The sequence below is a fragment of the Polyodon spathula genome, chromosome 11 (genome assembly GCF_017654505.1).
Source record: "Polyodon spathula isolate WHYD16114869_AA chromosome 11, ASM1765450v1, whole genome shotgun sequence".
NCBI classification, from domain to species: Eukaryota; Metazoa; Chordata; class Actinopteri; order Acipenseriformes; family Polyodontidae; genus Polyodon; species Polyodon spathula.
The window spans coordinates 11211910-11230852 of NC_054544.1; the positions used below are offsets into that span (position 1 = coordinate 11211910).

The following is an 18943-nucleotide window of genomic DNA, read 5'->3' on the forward strand; positions in this document are numbered from 1 at the left end:
CTCTGCTTTCACTGTGATTTACACTTTGCTTTTATTTTACTATGGGAAACTTTTACACGTTTTGAACTGTGGTATGACCCAGTTAGTTACTTGGCCATTTGCAATCACATGCATGGCAACTCGCAACACATTGGTGGAGGAAAGTTTCTATATTGCTCAGAAAAAAATTCATTAATGACAGCTGACACTGTTAATTTTGGTTGAAATCAGTTTGAAAAAGGTGCTTCAGTGGTAGTTTATGTTAACTGTAAAAAGCATTTGCAGACATACTTTAAGTCTGGATTTAAAAATGAATGGACTGTTGTAGGCAGATAATTAAAATGGTACTTGTACAGAGCACTAAAATTGCAATAATGAACATGCACTTATTAACAGTGCATCATTTTAAGAAGTGTTTAAACAAACAAAAGAAAAAAAAAAACAATACTTTAAAAAAAAACAACAACAGGCTTTATTAAGACATTTTAATTTCTAAACAAACCAAAACATGTGTATAACCATCTACAGTCTAAAACAAACAATTTCAACCCAATCAAGGCACAGCCTTAACAAAACACATATTTACAATATTTTCTTTCAATTTAACACCTATAATTAATTTAGAGAACTAATGCTAAAATTGTGTCCACACAATGATGCTCATATCAATGTAAACCTAATAAGTTTGCATATACGGTAATTAGAATGACTTTTTCATCCAGTTTCCAGTCTTAAAGTTTGTATCAGTAGTAAAAACAAAAACACATTTTCTTGTGTCATTTCAAAGCAGCAAATTGAAGTGCATTCAATTTAAAATAGAGTTTAAACACAACTGTAGCCTTTTCTCCTGTTGAATGTGAAATGCCCTGAAAAGTATAGAAAAGTTTATTGGATTAAAATAACAGGATCAATTATATATTTCCAGTGTGCAGGAAAAGTATCATTACAACATTTCACACCACCATATACAAATATCAAAACAGGTAGTAAAACATGCAAAACCAGTGCACCCGGCATTTGGTTTTACATTTCCTAGTGTACAGTACTGTTGCAATCTGTCAGTAGTGCTCTGAAGAAATATCCCCTTTTTGTTTTCCGGTATTTCTGTATGTCACATTTTTAAATGTAGTAGTAGAACTCCTGAACAGTGGATTTGTCCCCTGTAACCAAAGAAATGTAATTAGAGACATTAAGTCAGTGCATGCTGTGGTAAAAAGTGAAGAGAAAAGCCGGCGTTCGTTATGTGGTTGCACGTTATAAACCTACCGTTTGCCATTTAGCATTTGCTCGTTCCGCTTCAAATTTAGCCACTTCTTTGCGGTCATGAACAGATACATATAGTTTCCAAATGATAAGCAGGATGATCCCGATGGTAAGAACAGACATGGAAACACCCAAAATTATCAGAGGAATATTTGGAGGTTTAGAACAGTCTGTAGCAAGAAAAAAAAAAAAAAAAAAATTAAATAATTGCTATTGTAGCTTCACTTTAAGCTCAATTACGTCAAGGAGGCTGTGTGGCCCAGTGGTTAAAGACCAGGGCTTGTAACCAGAAGGTCACTGGTTCAAATCACACCTCTGCCACTGACTCACTTTGTGACCATAAGCAAGTCACTTAACCTCCTTGTGATGAGATGTTAAATCAGTGTCTTATTGTAACTGACCCTGCCTTTTATTATTATTTTTATGTTGATTTAAACCTCCTCCTGCTGCAAGTAGAAGCAGAAGCATGCTATTTGTTTCCCAGTACACAGCAAGCAGGTTATTAATATGTACAAAGTGCCCCTATAGTTAATATAATGCATTCTAATTAAAGTCTACTTTCCTATAAAACAGATGCACATGATGCTACACTTAGGCATATAATCAAACAAGGTAGCAAGATGCTTGAACCAATATGATCTATCTCCTATAACAAAACAACAACATAACAACAAAAAAAAAGAATAAAAAAAAAAAAAAAAACAAAGGTACTAATAAACTCACCTGCTTGTTTAAGGTTGTAAACATAAGTCAGTCTGTACTCATCAGCTGACAAGTGGAATGAAATAATGCATTCATTATCACTTTGTAAGGTGCACAGAATTGATCTGTTATCTGTAAAATCTGTAAATACATATTTGAAAGAAAATAATGCAATGTTATAGAAAATTATATATATGTGGTCCAGTGGTTAAAGTCCAGGGCTTTTAACCAGAAAGTCACTGGTTCAAATCCCACTTCTGCCATTGACTGACTCACTATGAGCAAGTCACTTAACATCCTTCTGCTCCATCCTGTGGATGAGATTGTTAAATCCATGTTCTATTGTAAGTGCCTCTTAATATAATGCACAGTTCCCAGCCTACCACTGTCAAGTGCTTTGTGATGGTGGTCCACTATGAAAGATGATATATATATATATATATATATATATATATATACACACACACACAGAAAACTTTATACGGTAAAGGTAAGTTTCAACATAGATGCAAAAACCCAAATAGTGTATTACAGCCTGGGCGTAAAATCATCTTTTGAATAGCATTGTATAGCATTGATTTCCATGTCAATGGATAGAAGTTCTCCTTTGTATCTCACATTAGCAGCCCCTAGTTCTATCAGCTCTGCCCATCAGATACACCTATCAACTTGCATTTGTGTGAATGAACTCATAATAATTACTATTAGGGATTTATGACGAGTAGTAGATATCTCACAATAGACCTGTCTGTATGACAAGGTAAATAATATGTTCTCTATGTCAAAACTAATACATATAGATAATGTTCCATGTATTCCATTCAGATAGCCAAGTGACATTGATCAAAGAATGTGCAGTTTGACTTTATCAATGTTTGAGTTATTAGGATTTACATAAGGAAACATGTAAGCAAAACTAGTAAATATTGTTTAAATTATTAAAGTCTATTAAAATCTAGTGCTAGTTCTGAAACAAATATATTTTCACAATTTACAAAAAAAGAATGGTTCTAATTTTGCACTGGAGAAAAAAAAAAATCCTTGACCTTTGTTAAATATCACACCATGTACTTGCTTTTTTGAAAGATATGTTTTGAGCAGTAAGGTTTGCTTACCTTCTGTATGAAGGATTGTGGTATGGACGGCTTTACATTTTTCATAGCATTCTTCTGGTGACTGGTCTTTTGCATATAGGTGGCACTCAACACAACTTCTGATAAAATAATACAACAGCACATCAGACACTGATGGACAAGTTCTAAACAGTGTATATTTCAAGTGTATTTTTGTTCCATAGAAAAGAGTAATTCAACAAAAGTTCCTGAACTGGTTTTTGAAATATAGTCTGTAATATGAGATGGGTGTATCCCCAAGGAGTTTTCTTTGAAAACTGGTATTCACTCTTTACTGACAAGTATCAGACATTGCCCAAGGCCAAGGGATTCATTCAACAGCATGAGGAATGATATGAGTAACTCATACAGGTGAAATAAAATCTGTTGTTTGTGATGTGGTTTTATGTTTCCTGTCTATTAAAATGCCAGTGGATCAGTTAATTATTGTCTGCAAGGGAAAATGGCTCTGTGACCATTGACATTAAAATGCGCTGCACTGAAAATAAATAAATACAGATTATCAAATCGTTTTAGTTAAATAACATGAACAACACTGACACAAGCAAGACATGTTTTATAAGTGTACTCTCATTACTCTGAACATTAGTAGTAGTCTGAATTGACATATAATCCAGACCACGCTACCATAATACATTGCATTTTCCCACAGGTGAAGATAGATAAATATTACTGCAAACAGACACATGAATAGTACAGTTTGGCTTATCATTTGAAATGAATGCCTTACAGCATATTAAAAACTACAAAGACAGAACAAATACAGATGTATCTATATTTTTTCAAAGATCTGATTTGGATTCAATATAAGTTGGGAATGTATAAAAACCAACTATGAGAAAAGGTATGATTTAGTAGGGTGCAGATTACAATCCAGACACATCACTAATCTAAAAATTGTCTTTTCCCAACTGGTTCAGACTAGCTACAGGCTAATGTATTAAAAAAGCAGTATGATACAAGATTATTCATGGTCTATATACAGTATACGTAACAGCTTTATTGTTTTGTAACACTGAATGACATCAGCAAATTACCTTTTGGAACTGCAGGCATCTCCACAGGTGGGGCATCTCTCACACTTAGTGCCCGAGGCTCCAGGGTTCGTGCAAACACATTTACCACAAACACACTCTCCCCTTCCATTACAGAGTATTCCATCATCTGAAACACATGAATCTGTACTTGTGGTGCAGTTACAGTATTCACCAGTCCAGCCACTGTGACACACACATTCCCCACAGTCACAATTCCCATGACCTGCACAGAGACAAATAGTAACTGGAATATTAAGTAGAACTTCAGATTACAGGTCACACATAAGCATACAATTATAGTGTAATGACTGGGTTACAATTACTAATGGTTCATGCCCTTACATGGTACAGTAACTAAAGTTATAAATAAGTGTATTATTCCATTCAATGGAAATGACCTGTGTCACTTGTTTACTATGAGATTACATCATGTAACAAGGTACAGTAGTTACCAGGTAAGAGTAAAAAAGTCACTTTGTCATTCATTCCCTTTAATCTAATGCAATTGAATATTATATTGGTCAAGGCATTTTAATAGCACAAAAGAACACAATGTACAGTATAATACTTTACATATGTTGTTAACAACACTTTTTTGATTAAATTAAGTCTTTAAAACTATGATAGGTCCTATTCGTTCAGTGTATAGTGTATATATATATATATATATATATATATATATATATATATATATATATATACATATATATATATATATATATATATATACGGCGAACTGTAACTAGCAAGTACATCTTTAGGCCAATAGTAGAGAAGCCATTTGCATTTTTCAATATTTTTAAGCCAAACAAAATGCTATAACCATAGGCTTATTATTTGTTCCTCAAATTTTGTTATGATACCAACAGGATAGGCAACATTTATCACAGCACTTATATTTTACTGTCATTACAGTGACATACCTGCACAAAGAAGTCCTCTGTACCTCACACAGGAAAAGTCATCACACTCACAGTATGCGCCGTAAATGTGTCCAAAACTGGAAGGGTGGCAAACACACTGTCCACAGTAGCACTCTCCTTGCCCATTACATGATTCCCCCTCCAGATGTTCTTTGCAGTGGCTAGTTTGTACGTTCTCTTCAGTGCACTCACAGTGTGGGCCCATGTGGCCGGGGTTGCACATACACATGCCACATTGGAAAGTGCCCTTCCCTGCACTGCACCGGGAGCTGTTCAGCTCTGCTTCATGGTGACAGACACAGCTACACATCGCTTCAATCTCAACCTCCAGCACATCTTGGAATCCCACCGGTTTAACTGTAAAGTGTTTGGGCTTCTTCAAGCAATCTGTTAATTCCACTGTAACATTGAATGAAACCTACAAATAAAACCACCATTTTACCATATGATATTGCTTATGATATTGATAACATTCAATCTCATTGTTAATTCTCTAGAAATGCACAGGGCATTTCCTGAGAAAATATTAACCTTTCAGCGTTCCTCTCTAGGCTTTGCTTTGGGCCACAAACTCTTCCAGTTGGTCATTAATTCCCTGGATCTTTATTGTTATTGCTTAAATAATACGGTACATTACCACTTGTCTAAATCTGAATGGTCTTCCATTGCTGTTCTACGGTATGTGCTTAGACTGTTTGTAATTATTACTGACCGTGTCTCCGACCTGAAGATGAGAACATTTTTTCTGTCCTGGAAGAACTGTGCCATCATGGCAAATCGCTGTAAAGGAAATTTGCAGATCTTCAGTGTCACCTTCCACTTCCAACTCTATTTCTGAGCGTAATTCCTTCAAAAAAGAGAGCACAGCCAACTCATACAAAATCCAAAACCATGTCTAGGGCTTCTTATCGGTTGAGGGTTTTAGTATTAGGTACTGGTACTAGTATTTTTACTGAAGTGGATCACCTACAGAATGTAATGCAAATGTAATTTGCCCTAAACTATAGTATATCCACAGGCTGAATTATAGTCTACTTCTCTGCTGAATCAGCCCTGTAGTTACTCTAAAGCAATAGAAAAGCATATAACAGAAAACAGTTTCTCTGTATAGTGAGTGAGTGGAATGTTAAAAAGGTGGCAGCAGTGTACAGGTTTAAACTGCCATCTTAGCTTAATCTTTCACTTCAGCTTCAAGTCTGAAGCCAAAATCACTGGGTAAACAAACACCTGAGAGTTCAAACAAGTAGCATGTAGAGGCCTGTCACCCTCCCACCCTGGAGGAGGGAGTGGAACAGCGGCTCAGACGATATAAACATCCACACAGCTAGGTTCCTTTTTAATATTCTTCATTCAAAATGGCTACTGTTTGTTATTTCTTACATGGGGTTATAAAATACCTATCTTTCTGGGATGGTACAAACTGCACATAAATAATGAGGGGTCTTTGTTTGTTCTGTAACATGAGCCATAATATTTTGTAGCGAGAATTTCCCCACGTTGAAGGGTTATCAGCAGTTACCTTTGTGGAGGCTTCAAAAAAAAATTCAATGAAAGAACAATCCATCAACCTCATCCCCACACACACCTATATTTCTTACTTTGTATGCAGTCATGATCAGTTGCAGAATGTTTCTAGAGTCAGACTGAAGTATTCCAACTGTGGCTCCTGGAATCAGCTTAGCATAATTCTACAAGATAACATCATACAAAATCAATGTAAGCGCCAAAAGTCCTGCTTAAATATGTACAGTTTTGGGCATTACTTACTGTTCTATGGATTAAGCTTATTCTGCCCAGGCCATATTTTCAGATTTAAATAAGCTTATTATTAATATTTCTAAAAGCTATATATTAAGACTATGTTACCACAAACATTTTAACCTACTTATCCTCTCTTCTGTAAATGTAAATTAACATGAATTAACTTGCTTTCCTGGTAACTGTAACTTGTGCAATTTAAGAATGTGTTATTTTGTATAGCCAAGAAAGCATAGTGAGATGTTATATATATATATATATATATATATATATATATATATATATATATATATATATATATATATATATATATTCCATCATAAATGGCACATAATGGTACATAATAAATTATGGTAATCCTTTAGCTGTATTAAACTGTACATTTGCTTACTTGAGTTCATTGGCAAAGACAAAGTATTAATAAAATATGAGTTACAGAAATAAGAGAAATTAGAGAAAGGGTTTAAATAAACATCACATGTTGTCTTTAATACTGCATTTTACTGGTGATTAGTACAGTAACAGGAAGATTTTATTAAAATCCGTTGATATAGTGGTAAGACGACAGGTCTCAATTGTTAAAAGATCACCACTTTTAATAAGTTTAATCAATTAAAATGACTTCAAATCTTCATATATTTTTAATTTTGAATTTTAGTAAATGAATGTCATCTCACCTCATAGTTGTTTCTCTGATCCTCAGTCACAGCGAAAATGAGAAGAATATTATTTTCCACAAGCTTATCTATTAGTTGTCCAAGTGTTGGATACTCCTAGAAAGTTTTAAAATACCATATCTGTCAAGTAATTACCCATTGTTTGGATCAACATTTTTTTAAATCTCTTTGCATGGATACATTTTTTTTTTTGCTTTTAAAAGTGTTCCTGTTGTCTTACACTCATGCTTCCCCTCATTTAAATCTACTTCCCACTATCACTATGTGAGCCAAATATGCATGCTTCTTTCACGACACGCAGCAGTGGATGGTTATAAATAACATTTACTGTAAGCTCTGGCATAGCTCAGAATGCAAAACATAAATTTGAAAAAGGAATCATTTTGTTATACCCAAACTATGTTGTAAAAAAACACACACCATTAACGTGCTGAATTTGGGTTAATAATCTAATTTAAGAAATAAAATAAATTAAAATATATATTTTATAAAACACGTTTATCTGTAATGAGACTTTGGGAAAACCCTTCACCAAAAAGGCCAAGCACTAACTTTATTAGAAAGAGGAGTATCCCATTACCAAGACTGTTGATTTGGAATATTCGTTGTTGCTGTCCAGGTGGCACTGTCCGTCATTAGGGATGACTATTCCTGCCATTTTGCTATCCATTCCAAAGTGGGAGTCAGCATCACTTACAAACACCAAGAGATGCATTGAATCATTCCTCCAGCCAATCTTATCCTGTAAGTAGTTTTTTGTTCTGTTGAATGTATTGGATTTTTCATTGATTTAGTAGAAAGGTTTATTTTTTAAAAAGCTGTTGGTTGGGCTCCTGAGTACAATCGGCTGAGCGCCGCCCGGGTAGGGAGGGCTTAGATCAGCAGGGCAATCCACAGTTCACTGCACACCAGCGACCCCTGTGACTGATAGGGCACCTGCGAGTCTGCAGTGGAGCCATTCAGATCTGTGTTGTCCTCCGCACTATAGGTCTGGTGGCTTCACTGTGGATCCACAATACAAAAAATAAAGGATTGGCAGGAGCACGTTTCAGAGGACGCGTGTTCCAGCCTCCATTTCCAGAGTCGCCGGGGGTTGCAGCAGTGAACTGGGATAAAAAAAATAATAACTGGGTGTTCCAAATTGGGGAGAAAACTGGGGTAAAAAACCATTGGCGACGACTACATTTTTTAAAATAAAAAAAAAAAAAACTGTTATCATAATGAGCGTTATAATAAACATTTAGCACCGTCCACATATGTCCAAATATTTACATAAACATTACAAGTACAGTGCTTTCATACAAAGAATACTACCCATTCTTTGTTATGATATATTCAGAATTGACAAGGGTATATTTTAATACTCTAAGTCAAATGAAAGGATGTGACACTAAGTGCAAACAGATATCATTAGGTTATTTACCCCACAGACAGCTGCCTGCATGATAGCATCAAATCCACATTCTGGAATGTCAATATTAGCTGAAACTTGTTGATCTGTAATGATTTCATTAAATCTCTCAGCACTGTCAGTTAGAGGAAGAACATGTTTGTATCCAAAAGTTGGCAAGCAAAATTGGTCAACATCCCTGGAGAAAAAAAAAAAAAAGCAAGTTTTATCATTGATTCCAACAGTGATAAAATGTGATTACCTGGTTACTGGAACTCTCAGTAAGACTCATATAACCTGAACACATTTTTTTTATTACTCTTTTATCTTTCAAATAATACTCTTCATTATGATTTAGACCAGTTTTACCATTGTCTTTAGAAAGGGCACATATCATTTTGTACATTATCTTCCCAAGGCTAACAACAGCGTAGAAGCTAATCCACACAAAATTAGTTTTACACAAAATATTAGGAATGTCTCCAGCATTCTATCCAAATCTTTTAGATTGCGCATAAGCAATCGAAGACCCATAAATACAGTCCCATTGCCATGCAACCCAGCTTACAATAAGGCACTGTGTCCTCCAGCGATTGGAGGCTGACAAGGGAGTCAAAACATTTTTATTATGATGCAGTTACCTTGGAAAAATAAACAAAATGCAACCAATGTCTCCTTTTTGGGATGATGCATTTAAATATAGATAAACTATTGCTGTAAACAGTGTAAATATGCACCAAAGCAAAGACAATACAAATTTAAAAGCTGCTGTCTGGACATGTCATAGGCATGTTCAATTGGTACAAGATGTTTTTCGCTAAGCTGTGATACCAGTACTTGAATAAGAACAACACTTACTTGCATGGGTTCTTTAATTCTTCTGGAGTTTTTCTTATAAACGGTAATACTGGTTTCTCAACAAATGATCCAAATCCTAGGCGGAACTTGCTGGTAAGCTTTGCCATTTCCTTGGAGAGTGTAGTACCCAGTTCTTTAATCGTTTCAAGGTCGTCAACCATAGATGCTGACAGGTCCATCAGGTAGTAAACATCAACAGGGTAATCTTCAGCTTGCTGGACATCAACTTGGAATGTTACCTTATTAGCTGCCAAGAAATGTATAAAGTTTTTTTTTTTTTTTTGATAAGCCAACTTATTTTCTTACCGTTTTGGGTTTTCTTCAGTGATACTGAAACCTCCCCTGATAAACAATATGTTCTTGGCATATTTAATATTTAATTATTTATCTATCTATATATATATATATATATATATATATATATATATATATATATATATATATATTTTATTTTTTTAATAATGTTGTTCAGAAAAACTGTTTTACCTGGTCGTAGTTTTAGAGTCATTTTTTGAGGCGCTATTTGTGTAACATTCCTGTTCTTCTGCCCTCCTCCACCTCCCAAAGATTCGTTTTTCTGAATCACAACCTTGGTGACGGGAAATTCAATGAAATCCCCTGGACATCCTTTCATCAGAAGATTGGTTAGATTGTCACACCTTTTATTGTTAGATAATGAGTCTGTGAAATTCTAGGAGATAGCAAAGCAAACAAACAAAATAAATCTTCACTGATACTTTTTAAAACAGTAACACAATATTTTGCACTCTATTTCATTACCTCTTTGAGTTATACCAATTATTCTTGAATGTGATGTCTGCAAAATATTTGTCAGATGGATCTATTTTATTCACAACAATATTGATACAAACTAATATAATAATACTTTTTAAATAAATACACTTCAATGTATAAATGACAACACTGAGTACATCATAATATATAAAAGCTGAACCCCTTTATATTCATTACAATTCTGCCAGTTTTATGGGTAAATTTTTTATAGCCCTGGTGATTTAGCACAAGAGACAAACGTAAGTTTTTAGTCCAGTGCAAGATTTCAATAAAGAATGAATCAAAATAAAACTATAAATAAACATTTAACAGATACTGTGTGCAGTTCCTTAGCATTTTAAACCACTGCTGTGCAAATAAAACGTTAGGTTACAGATGTAACCCTGGTTCCCTGAAAGAGAAAGTGACGTTCTCAGTCCTGCCTGCCAAGGGATTAAGTAGTCACGCCATGGAAATCAATTTCTCTTTTGCATCGAACCGGCGAATGTGAGTGATGCGACCTCGCAAGGTTTGTTGGTCGTCTCCTCTTTCAGGGAACCAGGGTTACATCCGTAATCTAACATTCCCTTTCAATTCCAAGACGTCCAACCACCAATACTTTTGGGAAAGTATACCAATGCCATCATGAGGGAGCATGAGTGGAGACAGCAGATGAGGTACGTCTTGCTACCGCCAAACTAATGTTTGTGGTGTGAACGTAATAAAGGCATAGAGATCTATCACATTAAGTTGGTAAAACCTGGTGAATGTATGCTGAGTAGCCCAGCTAGCTGCAGTACAAATATCAGTCAATGAAGCTCCTCTAAAGATGGCCCATGACGTAGCCACTCCTTTGGTAGAATGCGTGGTGAGGGTAGGCCGCCATTAGTATATGCAATCCAGTGAGACAGACCCACAGTTGGAGTCTGCCTGGTTCTGAGTGCCAGAGATTGCCTCTCATCTGACTGAGGAGATCCATGCGTAGCGGGATCTCCCAGGGTTGGCCTTGCAGTAGCTGAAAAAGGTTTGACAACCAGATTCTGAAAAGACGTGTATAAGTCCATGGTGGTAAACCAGTTGCCCGGCCGGACAGACTAGAGGATGTGACGGTGTGCGAACATCTGGAACCTCCTCTCCCTCAAGAACCTGTTGAGGTGTCTCAGGTCTAGGATGGGGTGAAGGCCACGGTCCTTTTTTGGCACTAGAAAATACCTTCTGTAGAACCCCTCCTCTTGAGAGGTAGGTTCTAAGAGGCAAATGGCTTGCTTGAGAAATAATATATTTACTTCTTGCCTGAAGGCCAAGACGTGGAGAGGGTCACTCACCGATGTAACCGTGACCCCTCAAAAGGGAGGTGGGCCCGTGGGGAACTGCAGCACGTAAACCCGTGTGTACGGTGGCGAGCACCCAAGAATCTTAGGTGCAAGTGCAACAGTATTGTAGCTGGTGTTGTGAGAAAGGGTGGATCTGAGGCCGCACTTCTGTTTTCGGTGGCTGCCTAGAGCAGCGTTGGAAATGCCTTCCGGAGAGCTGTTGCTCTGGGCCCCATGTCCGCGTTTCCCCGTCCTTGCGGATGGCCCCGGTTATTAGCTGCCACAGAAGCCTGAAGCCAGCAAGGCAGACTTGTCCATATCTGGGGTCCTGGCCAGGGACAGCCAAAGCTGTCCAGGCTTCGGCCCAGGGCTTGCCCATGGAAGCCTGATATTAGCAGCAGCGTGCCTGAGATCAAGTGCAGCTGCGAAGTTCAGGAAGGGGCGCCGATTGCAAAATGCTATCCAGGTAGGCCGTGAGGAGACCTGCCATGTTGGCCAGGTATGTAAATTGCGCTTCAGCTGCATAAGCCTTTTTAAGGTGGGCCTCTGTTATTCTGTTAGGCTGTTAGAGTATGCAGACAGAACTCCTAGTGGAGGGGCTCGCACCAGGGCCGTGATGATGGAATCCACCAATGGGAATTCCGCTAAACCCAGAGCCCCACGCCCTCCAAGGAAGCCAGCGGGGCTATTTGTTTTGAGACACTTGGCGCCGAGGTCGGATGGTGCCAAAAGACTGTACCTCCTCCAGAAAATCTGGAAACACCAGGGGAAGCGCCGGGGGGGGTGAAGCCTGCGCCGTTCTGAAAACAGAGTGGCGCTGTTCAGGTGCTGCCATCAACTTAACCTGGAGAAACTTGGAGGCTTGCTACATAAGCGCCCAAATTGAGCTCAAGGGCTGGGGCCTGTCTCCTGGGTCAGTTCTTGGAACTCTGTCTTTTCCTGTGGGAAGGAGCCACCATCCCAGAAAGCCGCAATTGAAATTGTGTCTTGTTCCTCACTCATTGCCACATCTTACTCTGAGATATACAGGGTGACCACAGGAGAGGGCGGAGCCAGTCCTGGGGAAGGTGCCAGAGGCGGAGCTAGGGTAGGAGCAGGAGGAAGAGCCTGCTGCCTGACCAGGTACTCCAAAACCTGAGCCATTTGGCTCTTCAGTTCGGAGATAGCCTGCCTCGAGTGTCTCGCCTGCTTACTGCTCCTTAAGGAGACTTTGGACTTTGAAAGCGAGATTGATGGGCTGGAACAGAGGCTTTGAGACACCGAGGCACCAAGGGCACAAGGTAACCGATGCAGGAAGTGCCTGAGCACTGAGGGCTCCAAAGACCCAACACACCAAGGTGGGTGGGTCAATGTATCCGTGGAGTCTACTCGACTGTATGACAAGGTAAAACCAGACCCGGTGGAGGAAACACATGTTTGTTTGTTTTATTTGTTTTTTTTAACTGCAAAGGCCATGGAAAAAACACACACTCACACATACAGCAGAAGCTAAAGGGGTAGGGTTTTTTTTTTTTTTTTAAGGCCACCCGCACCCAGTGGGCAGGCCGAGCCAATCCAGCGGAGTTGACTGAACAGCGGGTCCTGGTAATCACACTTCTCTCTTTTTTCTCTTTTTTTTTGTTGCTACAAATAGCAAAGGAAGAAGAACACAAAACAGCAACAGTGCAAGGTAAGGAAAGCAGGCTACAATCGCAAAGCGATGTAGGCTGATGAAAAAAAAAGATTAAACGGGAGCACTATTGCGCAGTGTTTATAGCTCATTCTTCAGAAGCCGAGTTTCTGATTCCGGGGAAATGGCAAGCCGACTTCCAGCAATAAAATTGCAGGGGAACCAGAAAAACTCGAGTGAGAACTCTCTCACACAGACTTAATCATGCAGCTGGACAGGTCAGTCTATATCTACCGTACCTTCCCGAGTGAGAGGCAAAAGAGAAGGTGACGAGGTCCTCGGTAGGCGGGACTGAGGACGTCACTCCCCGGAGGGGCCTATCGGCAGCTCTGACATAAAATGCTCAGTAAATACCTGCCCTGTGCCAGGTATATCCCAAAAGTATTGGTTGTTGGTCGTTTTCAAATTAAAAGGGAACCATTAATTCCTGATTTACACACTTCATTAGTAATTATGTTGGTTTGCCTGTAAAAACTGTTTAATGATTCATTAAGGCTAGGTTAAGGGTTCTTGGTTTCTCAGTGATAAATACTAATACTGAATGGCCAATGTTAGTGTTGGGGCTACAATTAGCATCTTACCATGATGCAACTAGGGATCACCCTATATTTACACCACTCACTCAATGTATATATGGACCATTATCTTATTACATTCTGTACCTAGTAGTAGTGTAAATAATGCATCACTTTTAATCAACTTATATTCACAGCAGTGTAACATAACCTATTTGTTTCACAGATATTTCTATAAAGTTACCTCTTGAGAACACCACGCGCAGTGTGGTCCATGCTGCAAGCAGTCGTCACATGTCATCACGCTCTCAATAGAACATGTTCCTATGGTTAAAAAGAGAAATGGTTATAGCGGTTCAGGTTCTCACGAAGTTAATGATGTTTCACACGCCATAGCCTCATGACCAGTTAGCTTTATATCTGAAAGATTTGTTTTACCCCCACTCCTAACAATTGCAACACGGTAAACTGCTTTTTATATTGCTGTGTGTGGTAACAAGATTGCTAAAAAGATATTATTTATTATAAACGCTCACATTGTTTGTTCTTCATTTATTGGTTTATTACAGTTAAGTTTAACTGCAGTTTAATAAAATATGTCTTTTTAAAATATTATTTTAATGGAATCTGGAACAGTAAGTTCAAAACAGAGGTGTAATGCCATCGTCTTTATTTCAAACTAGTCACATGCTTGTAAAGAAATCTGCAAAGTAATGCAACTAAACAGAAAATAAACATGTATTTATGGTACCCTACAGGTGTGTCTCTGTTTACAGATTTCCAATATAAATTAAATACTGTTTTGAGTTGCGCTGTGGGCTATTGACCAATGATTTCAATCAACATTTAAATTAAAATGTGTACAGTTGTGTTTTGCCACTTTTTGTATTTTTGTTCTGTTTTACTAGAAAATATATCTTGAGAGTATGTTTCCCTCCCACAGTGACTGAAACAAACAATTTCTACAAAGATACATCATTCGTCTTTAATGTATCGTATATTTAAACTTCTTAGGACCAAGATATTTGCAGTATAAAATAACCTCTTTCCACATCGGGTACTATGTAGATAAGCCAGTAATGTTTTCAAGTGATAGTGTATGACAACTGACAAGAGCGATACTGGTACTGTTCTCTGAGATTTGTGGGTTTATAAAACTTTAGAAGTGGTCTAAGAATCAAAAACGAGTGTTTGACTTGATTAACGCTACTATGCGATAGGTTACTTGTACACTTACCTTCCACAAAGTCGTGTCTGAACAGAAAAAGAATAACGCTGAACACTGTAATTCCCATTAGTCTCCACTGTTGCTTCGGCTGTATAAATAAAACGTTAATTGTTATATACCATTAACACATTGATTTTCATTTTCGACACGAGTTTGATTCAAAGTTTCCAAAAATGTAAATCAATAAGGCCAGTATAGAATTGCAACCTGAAGTTAACAAACACACTAAAAAAAATGCGAGTCTTACCTGTCTAGGTGAAAGTGGCTCGTGAAGGCTGAGACATTCTAACGTGCCTAACCCTTTCTAGCCACTTCCTTGTTTCTTTCTCTACAGGTAAGGGCATAAAAAACGTATGGAAATGCATGCACGCGCTGAGATCATAAACGGTCGCTCCAAATAAGTGGCTTGCGCAGTCAGACGTTAATCTGCTGTTAGTTTCCTTAATGTGACCTAACTATAATGTTTTACATTTTTATATATCTTTAAGAAGACAGATATAGAAAACTAGACGGATCACAATATCAAATAGCATGAGGCAGGTTATTGTTTTAATTTAAAAAAAAATCATGGTTTTAAGATTGTGGACCTTTTAAATAACAATACATACGAAACAAAATGAGCTTTATTATCTAGTAAACATTTTTAAAAAGAGTCTAGCTCACAATAAAACGTAGCCGTGCTTTATGTGAAATTACTCTTAAATGAAATGTTGAGTTTGCATATTGAAAAGCAGGTTTTTCATGTTTGTATGGATCACTGACGTATTACCCATGTTCCCTTAGTAGCTTGGTCACATCGGAATGACAAATAGAAATGCCCTGTGCAGGAGAGTTCAAACTGACTCGAAATCCAGCAGGCTTTGCAGTGCCGGTGCCAAGAGACTTGGAGTGCAATTCCAGCTGTGGAAGACATTGCTGCTTATATGTAGATGGATACTTTATATGTAATGTACATTTTAATTCTGAGAAACTGCAGAAGATCTAAGGCAGCAGGTAGCAGAATAACTGAATGCTGACTTTCAGAAGTTTATCATGGTCAGCTGTGTGATCACTTTTATGATGAATATCTGTGATGTTAGCTTGCATGACAGGAACAAGTGATTGCTTCCAGTGTCTTTTCAGTGGATCATCAAGGAGCTGGCGAAGAGCGGCTAGTTAGTCAACAATCTGAGTTCTCCAAGGAGTGTCTACAATCAGTCACACAGGCTATGTAGGGGAGAATTCTGTTTGTTAATATTTAACATAGTTGAAGAAAGTAGCAACTCTATTACTTGAAGTGTTCGTTCTCTGAGGTGTGTCCATATTTTTAATTATTAACTCAAAGAACATAAAGAGATCGAAGGTGGGTCGTCTGGTTTTAGCCACTTTATGAAAGGGAAAACAAAATGACTACATATTCATAAAGACTATATTACAGAAGATACAACAAGAATTCAGAGTATATGCTGAAAATAAATTGAGTTATTTAGAATGATTGTATCTCATTGTACCTACAATATACACAGTACATATGTAAACTTCAAGCCTGTAATTTTTTTTTTACATAAAAGCAGGTCTGACTATTGTAATGTTGCTTAAAACAGTAACTTTTTAAATTATTTTTACAGTACAAGCATTATTGTATCTGTGCTGACTCATTTAGCTAAGGCATAAATAGCATGAATCCTCATGATCCAGATACCTACAGTGACTGCAGAATAAACTGAAATAATACCATTGTAACTAAATAAAAAAAAAAAAAAAACAATAAAAACAATACATATGGGGACTGATGTAAGGATATGTGCAATGTAATTTGCTACTGCAAAACACCCATATTGCAACCAAAATCCGCCTTTTGCACATGCAAACTGCATTTAGCTGCCATAAAGTGGTACTGTAGCGGCCACTAAAAATGAGGTGCATGTAATGAATGTTTTTCACCTGCCGTTCTGCACCCACTATCAAATGAACACTTTGCCATCATTAATACAGTTAAATGATTTTGAAATGGATGCAAATGAAGAAAAGAACATGGAATTGGGTGGGGATCTGGAATACTAAGCAGGCGCAAACATTATAATGAGTATTTTGCCTTGCACTTGGGCAACTGCTGATCCTCCAAAAACTTTGCACGTCCTCTTACAAGGTGCAAACCATTGTAGAAGCGAGTAATTAAGAGCTGTATAAAACCACACACCTTTAGAGACTTGACATTGACCTCAGGATGGCTGCTGTGGTGCACTTCCTGATGCGGTGACGCTTGGCTCTTGTTGAGGACAGGCAGGAAAACTTTCAGAACGGAAGGGAAAGATGGAGAAGACCCTGCATATTCAAACCCAGGGTCACTTTGTTGCCGGAGGATGAGGTGGTAAGGAGTTATTGTCTCACTCCACATCCTAGACCTAATAGCTGAATTTCACATTTTCACCTGTCTGTCCTGATAACACAGACGGCATTGACTTTCTTCACCATAGAGAACAATGTGGCCTCTTTGGTAGCATAACTGGTGTTGGCTGAGGCTTTTCCAAATAACTACATTTCATGCTGAGTGACCTCACCCGTGAGAACCCTCATCCTCAAAAAACTTTTCTTTTCCGTGTGCCAAGAGGACTTTGCTGCCCTTCCTTTGACATATTTTTTTTGTTTGGAAACTAACGACCCCTGCTAGTCACAGACTAAAACCTCAGAGATGGACCCTTGCCTTCAGGGCTCAAAAGCTTTGTAATATCAGTTGCTTATGGGTGAAAAGGGGGGATTTGCTTATAAAGGGGAATAGAGGCTGCACGTTGATCTTTAGCAAGAGTATTAATCAGTTCATCAAAATCAGAATTGACTGGAGTATATAACAGACAGAACAGCTGTGCAGTCTACAAGTCCTGCTCTGAAACACCAGCACAACACTGCAGTGCCAGTGACTTCACCAGACCAGGCTGTGCTTGTGCAGTGTTGAAAGTGAATGAAAGGCTTTTGCTCACAAGCACCAACCCCTTCTGAAAAAAGATCCTCTAATTGTAACTCCAAGCTTTTATCTGCATCAGCCTGTCATATTTGTTCCTACTTCAGTATTAAATGTTTTCAAGAAAAAATGAAAAGCCCAGAATCACAAAGGTGTCAGTGATCACAGGGTTTGAGGTTTGTGACGAACTCTCCTGACTGAGTTTTCTATCTAACTTTAGATTCTAGTGCTAGAATGTGTACATGCCGACTCAGTGACTTAAAGCCAACACCTATAATTACTGTACCTGTGCGTTACAATTAGACACGTATCATGAAGGGAAGTAATGTTCCAAGTAGCCTGTACTTTATAACCTTGTGTAATGAAAGGACACATCGCATACTTGGAAATGATGCCCCTGAGGCTGGGTTTGCCTGTGCATTCCCAGTACAAACATTTCAATATGCAGCAAACTGAAAGAGGCTGTGGGCAATGTCATCAATACATACAATCAGGGGCATATAACATAGATCCAGGCAAAGGCTTCCAGGGGGTGATAAGCCACTATCAGATAAGTGAGTTCAGTGAAGCAAACACATGTAAATTAAATAATTTGAAAGCAACCATTAACAATATTTCATGCCCAGACAAGGGTAAACTATGCATTATAAGAAACCCAAAGGCGTCATCGGGAGAATTAGACCCATTCACTTCCATATACTTGGTAGACAGTTAGAAATCCCCATCATTTCAACAGCTAATATATTCCACCATCAGTATGGTGCACACTGTTTCTCACGAGTCTGA

The 18943-nt window shown here is 37.9% G+C and overlaps 1 protein-coding gene across 1 annotated transcript; it reads right to left on the reverse strand.

The window, feature by feature from the left end:
- Positions 1-457: 457 nt before the first annotated feature.
- On the reverse strand, positions 458-15706 carry LOC121323596 (integrin beta-6-like). The gene is made up of 16 exons (XM_041264742.1): positions 15467-15706; positions 15229-15307; positions 14236-14315; positions 10207-10411; positions 9721-9967; positions 8896-9061; positions 8053-8214; positions 7473-7568; positions 6636-6725; positions 5750-5884; positions 5038-5455; positions 4115-4337; positions 3060-3157; positions 1966-2085; positions 1246-1412; positions 458-1139 (listed from the first exon to the last, which is right to left on the reverse strand). The coding sequence occupies exons 2-16, from the start codon at positions 15284-15286 to the stop codon at positions 1038-1040; spliced, it is 2367 nt and encodes a 788-aa protein (XP_041120676.1). The 5' UTR covers positions 15287-15307; positions 15467-15706; the 3' UTR covers positions 458-1037.
- Positions 15707-18943: the final 3237 nt, after the last annotated feature.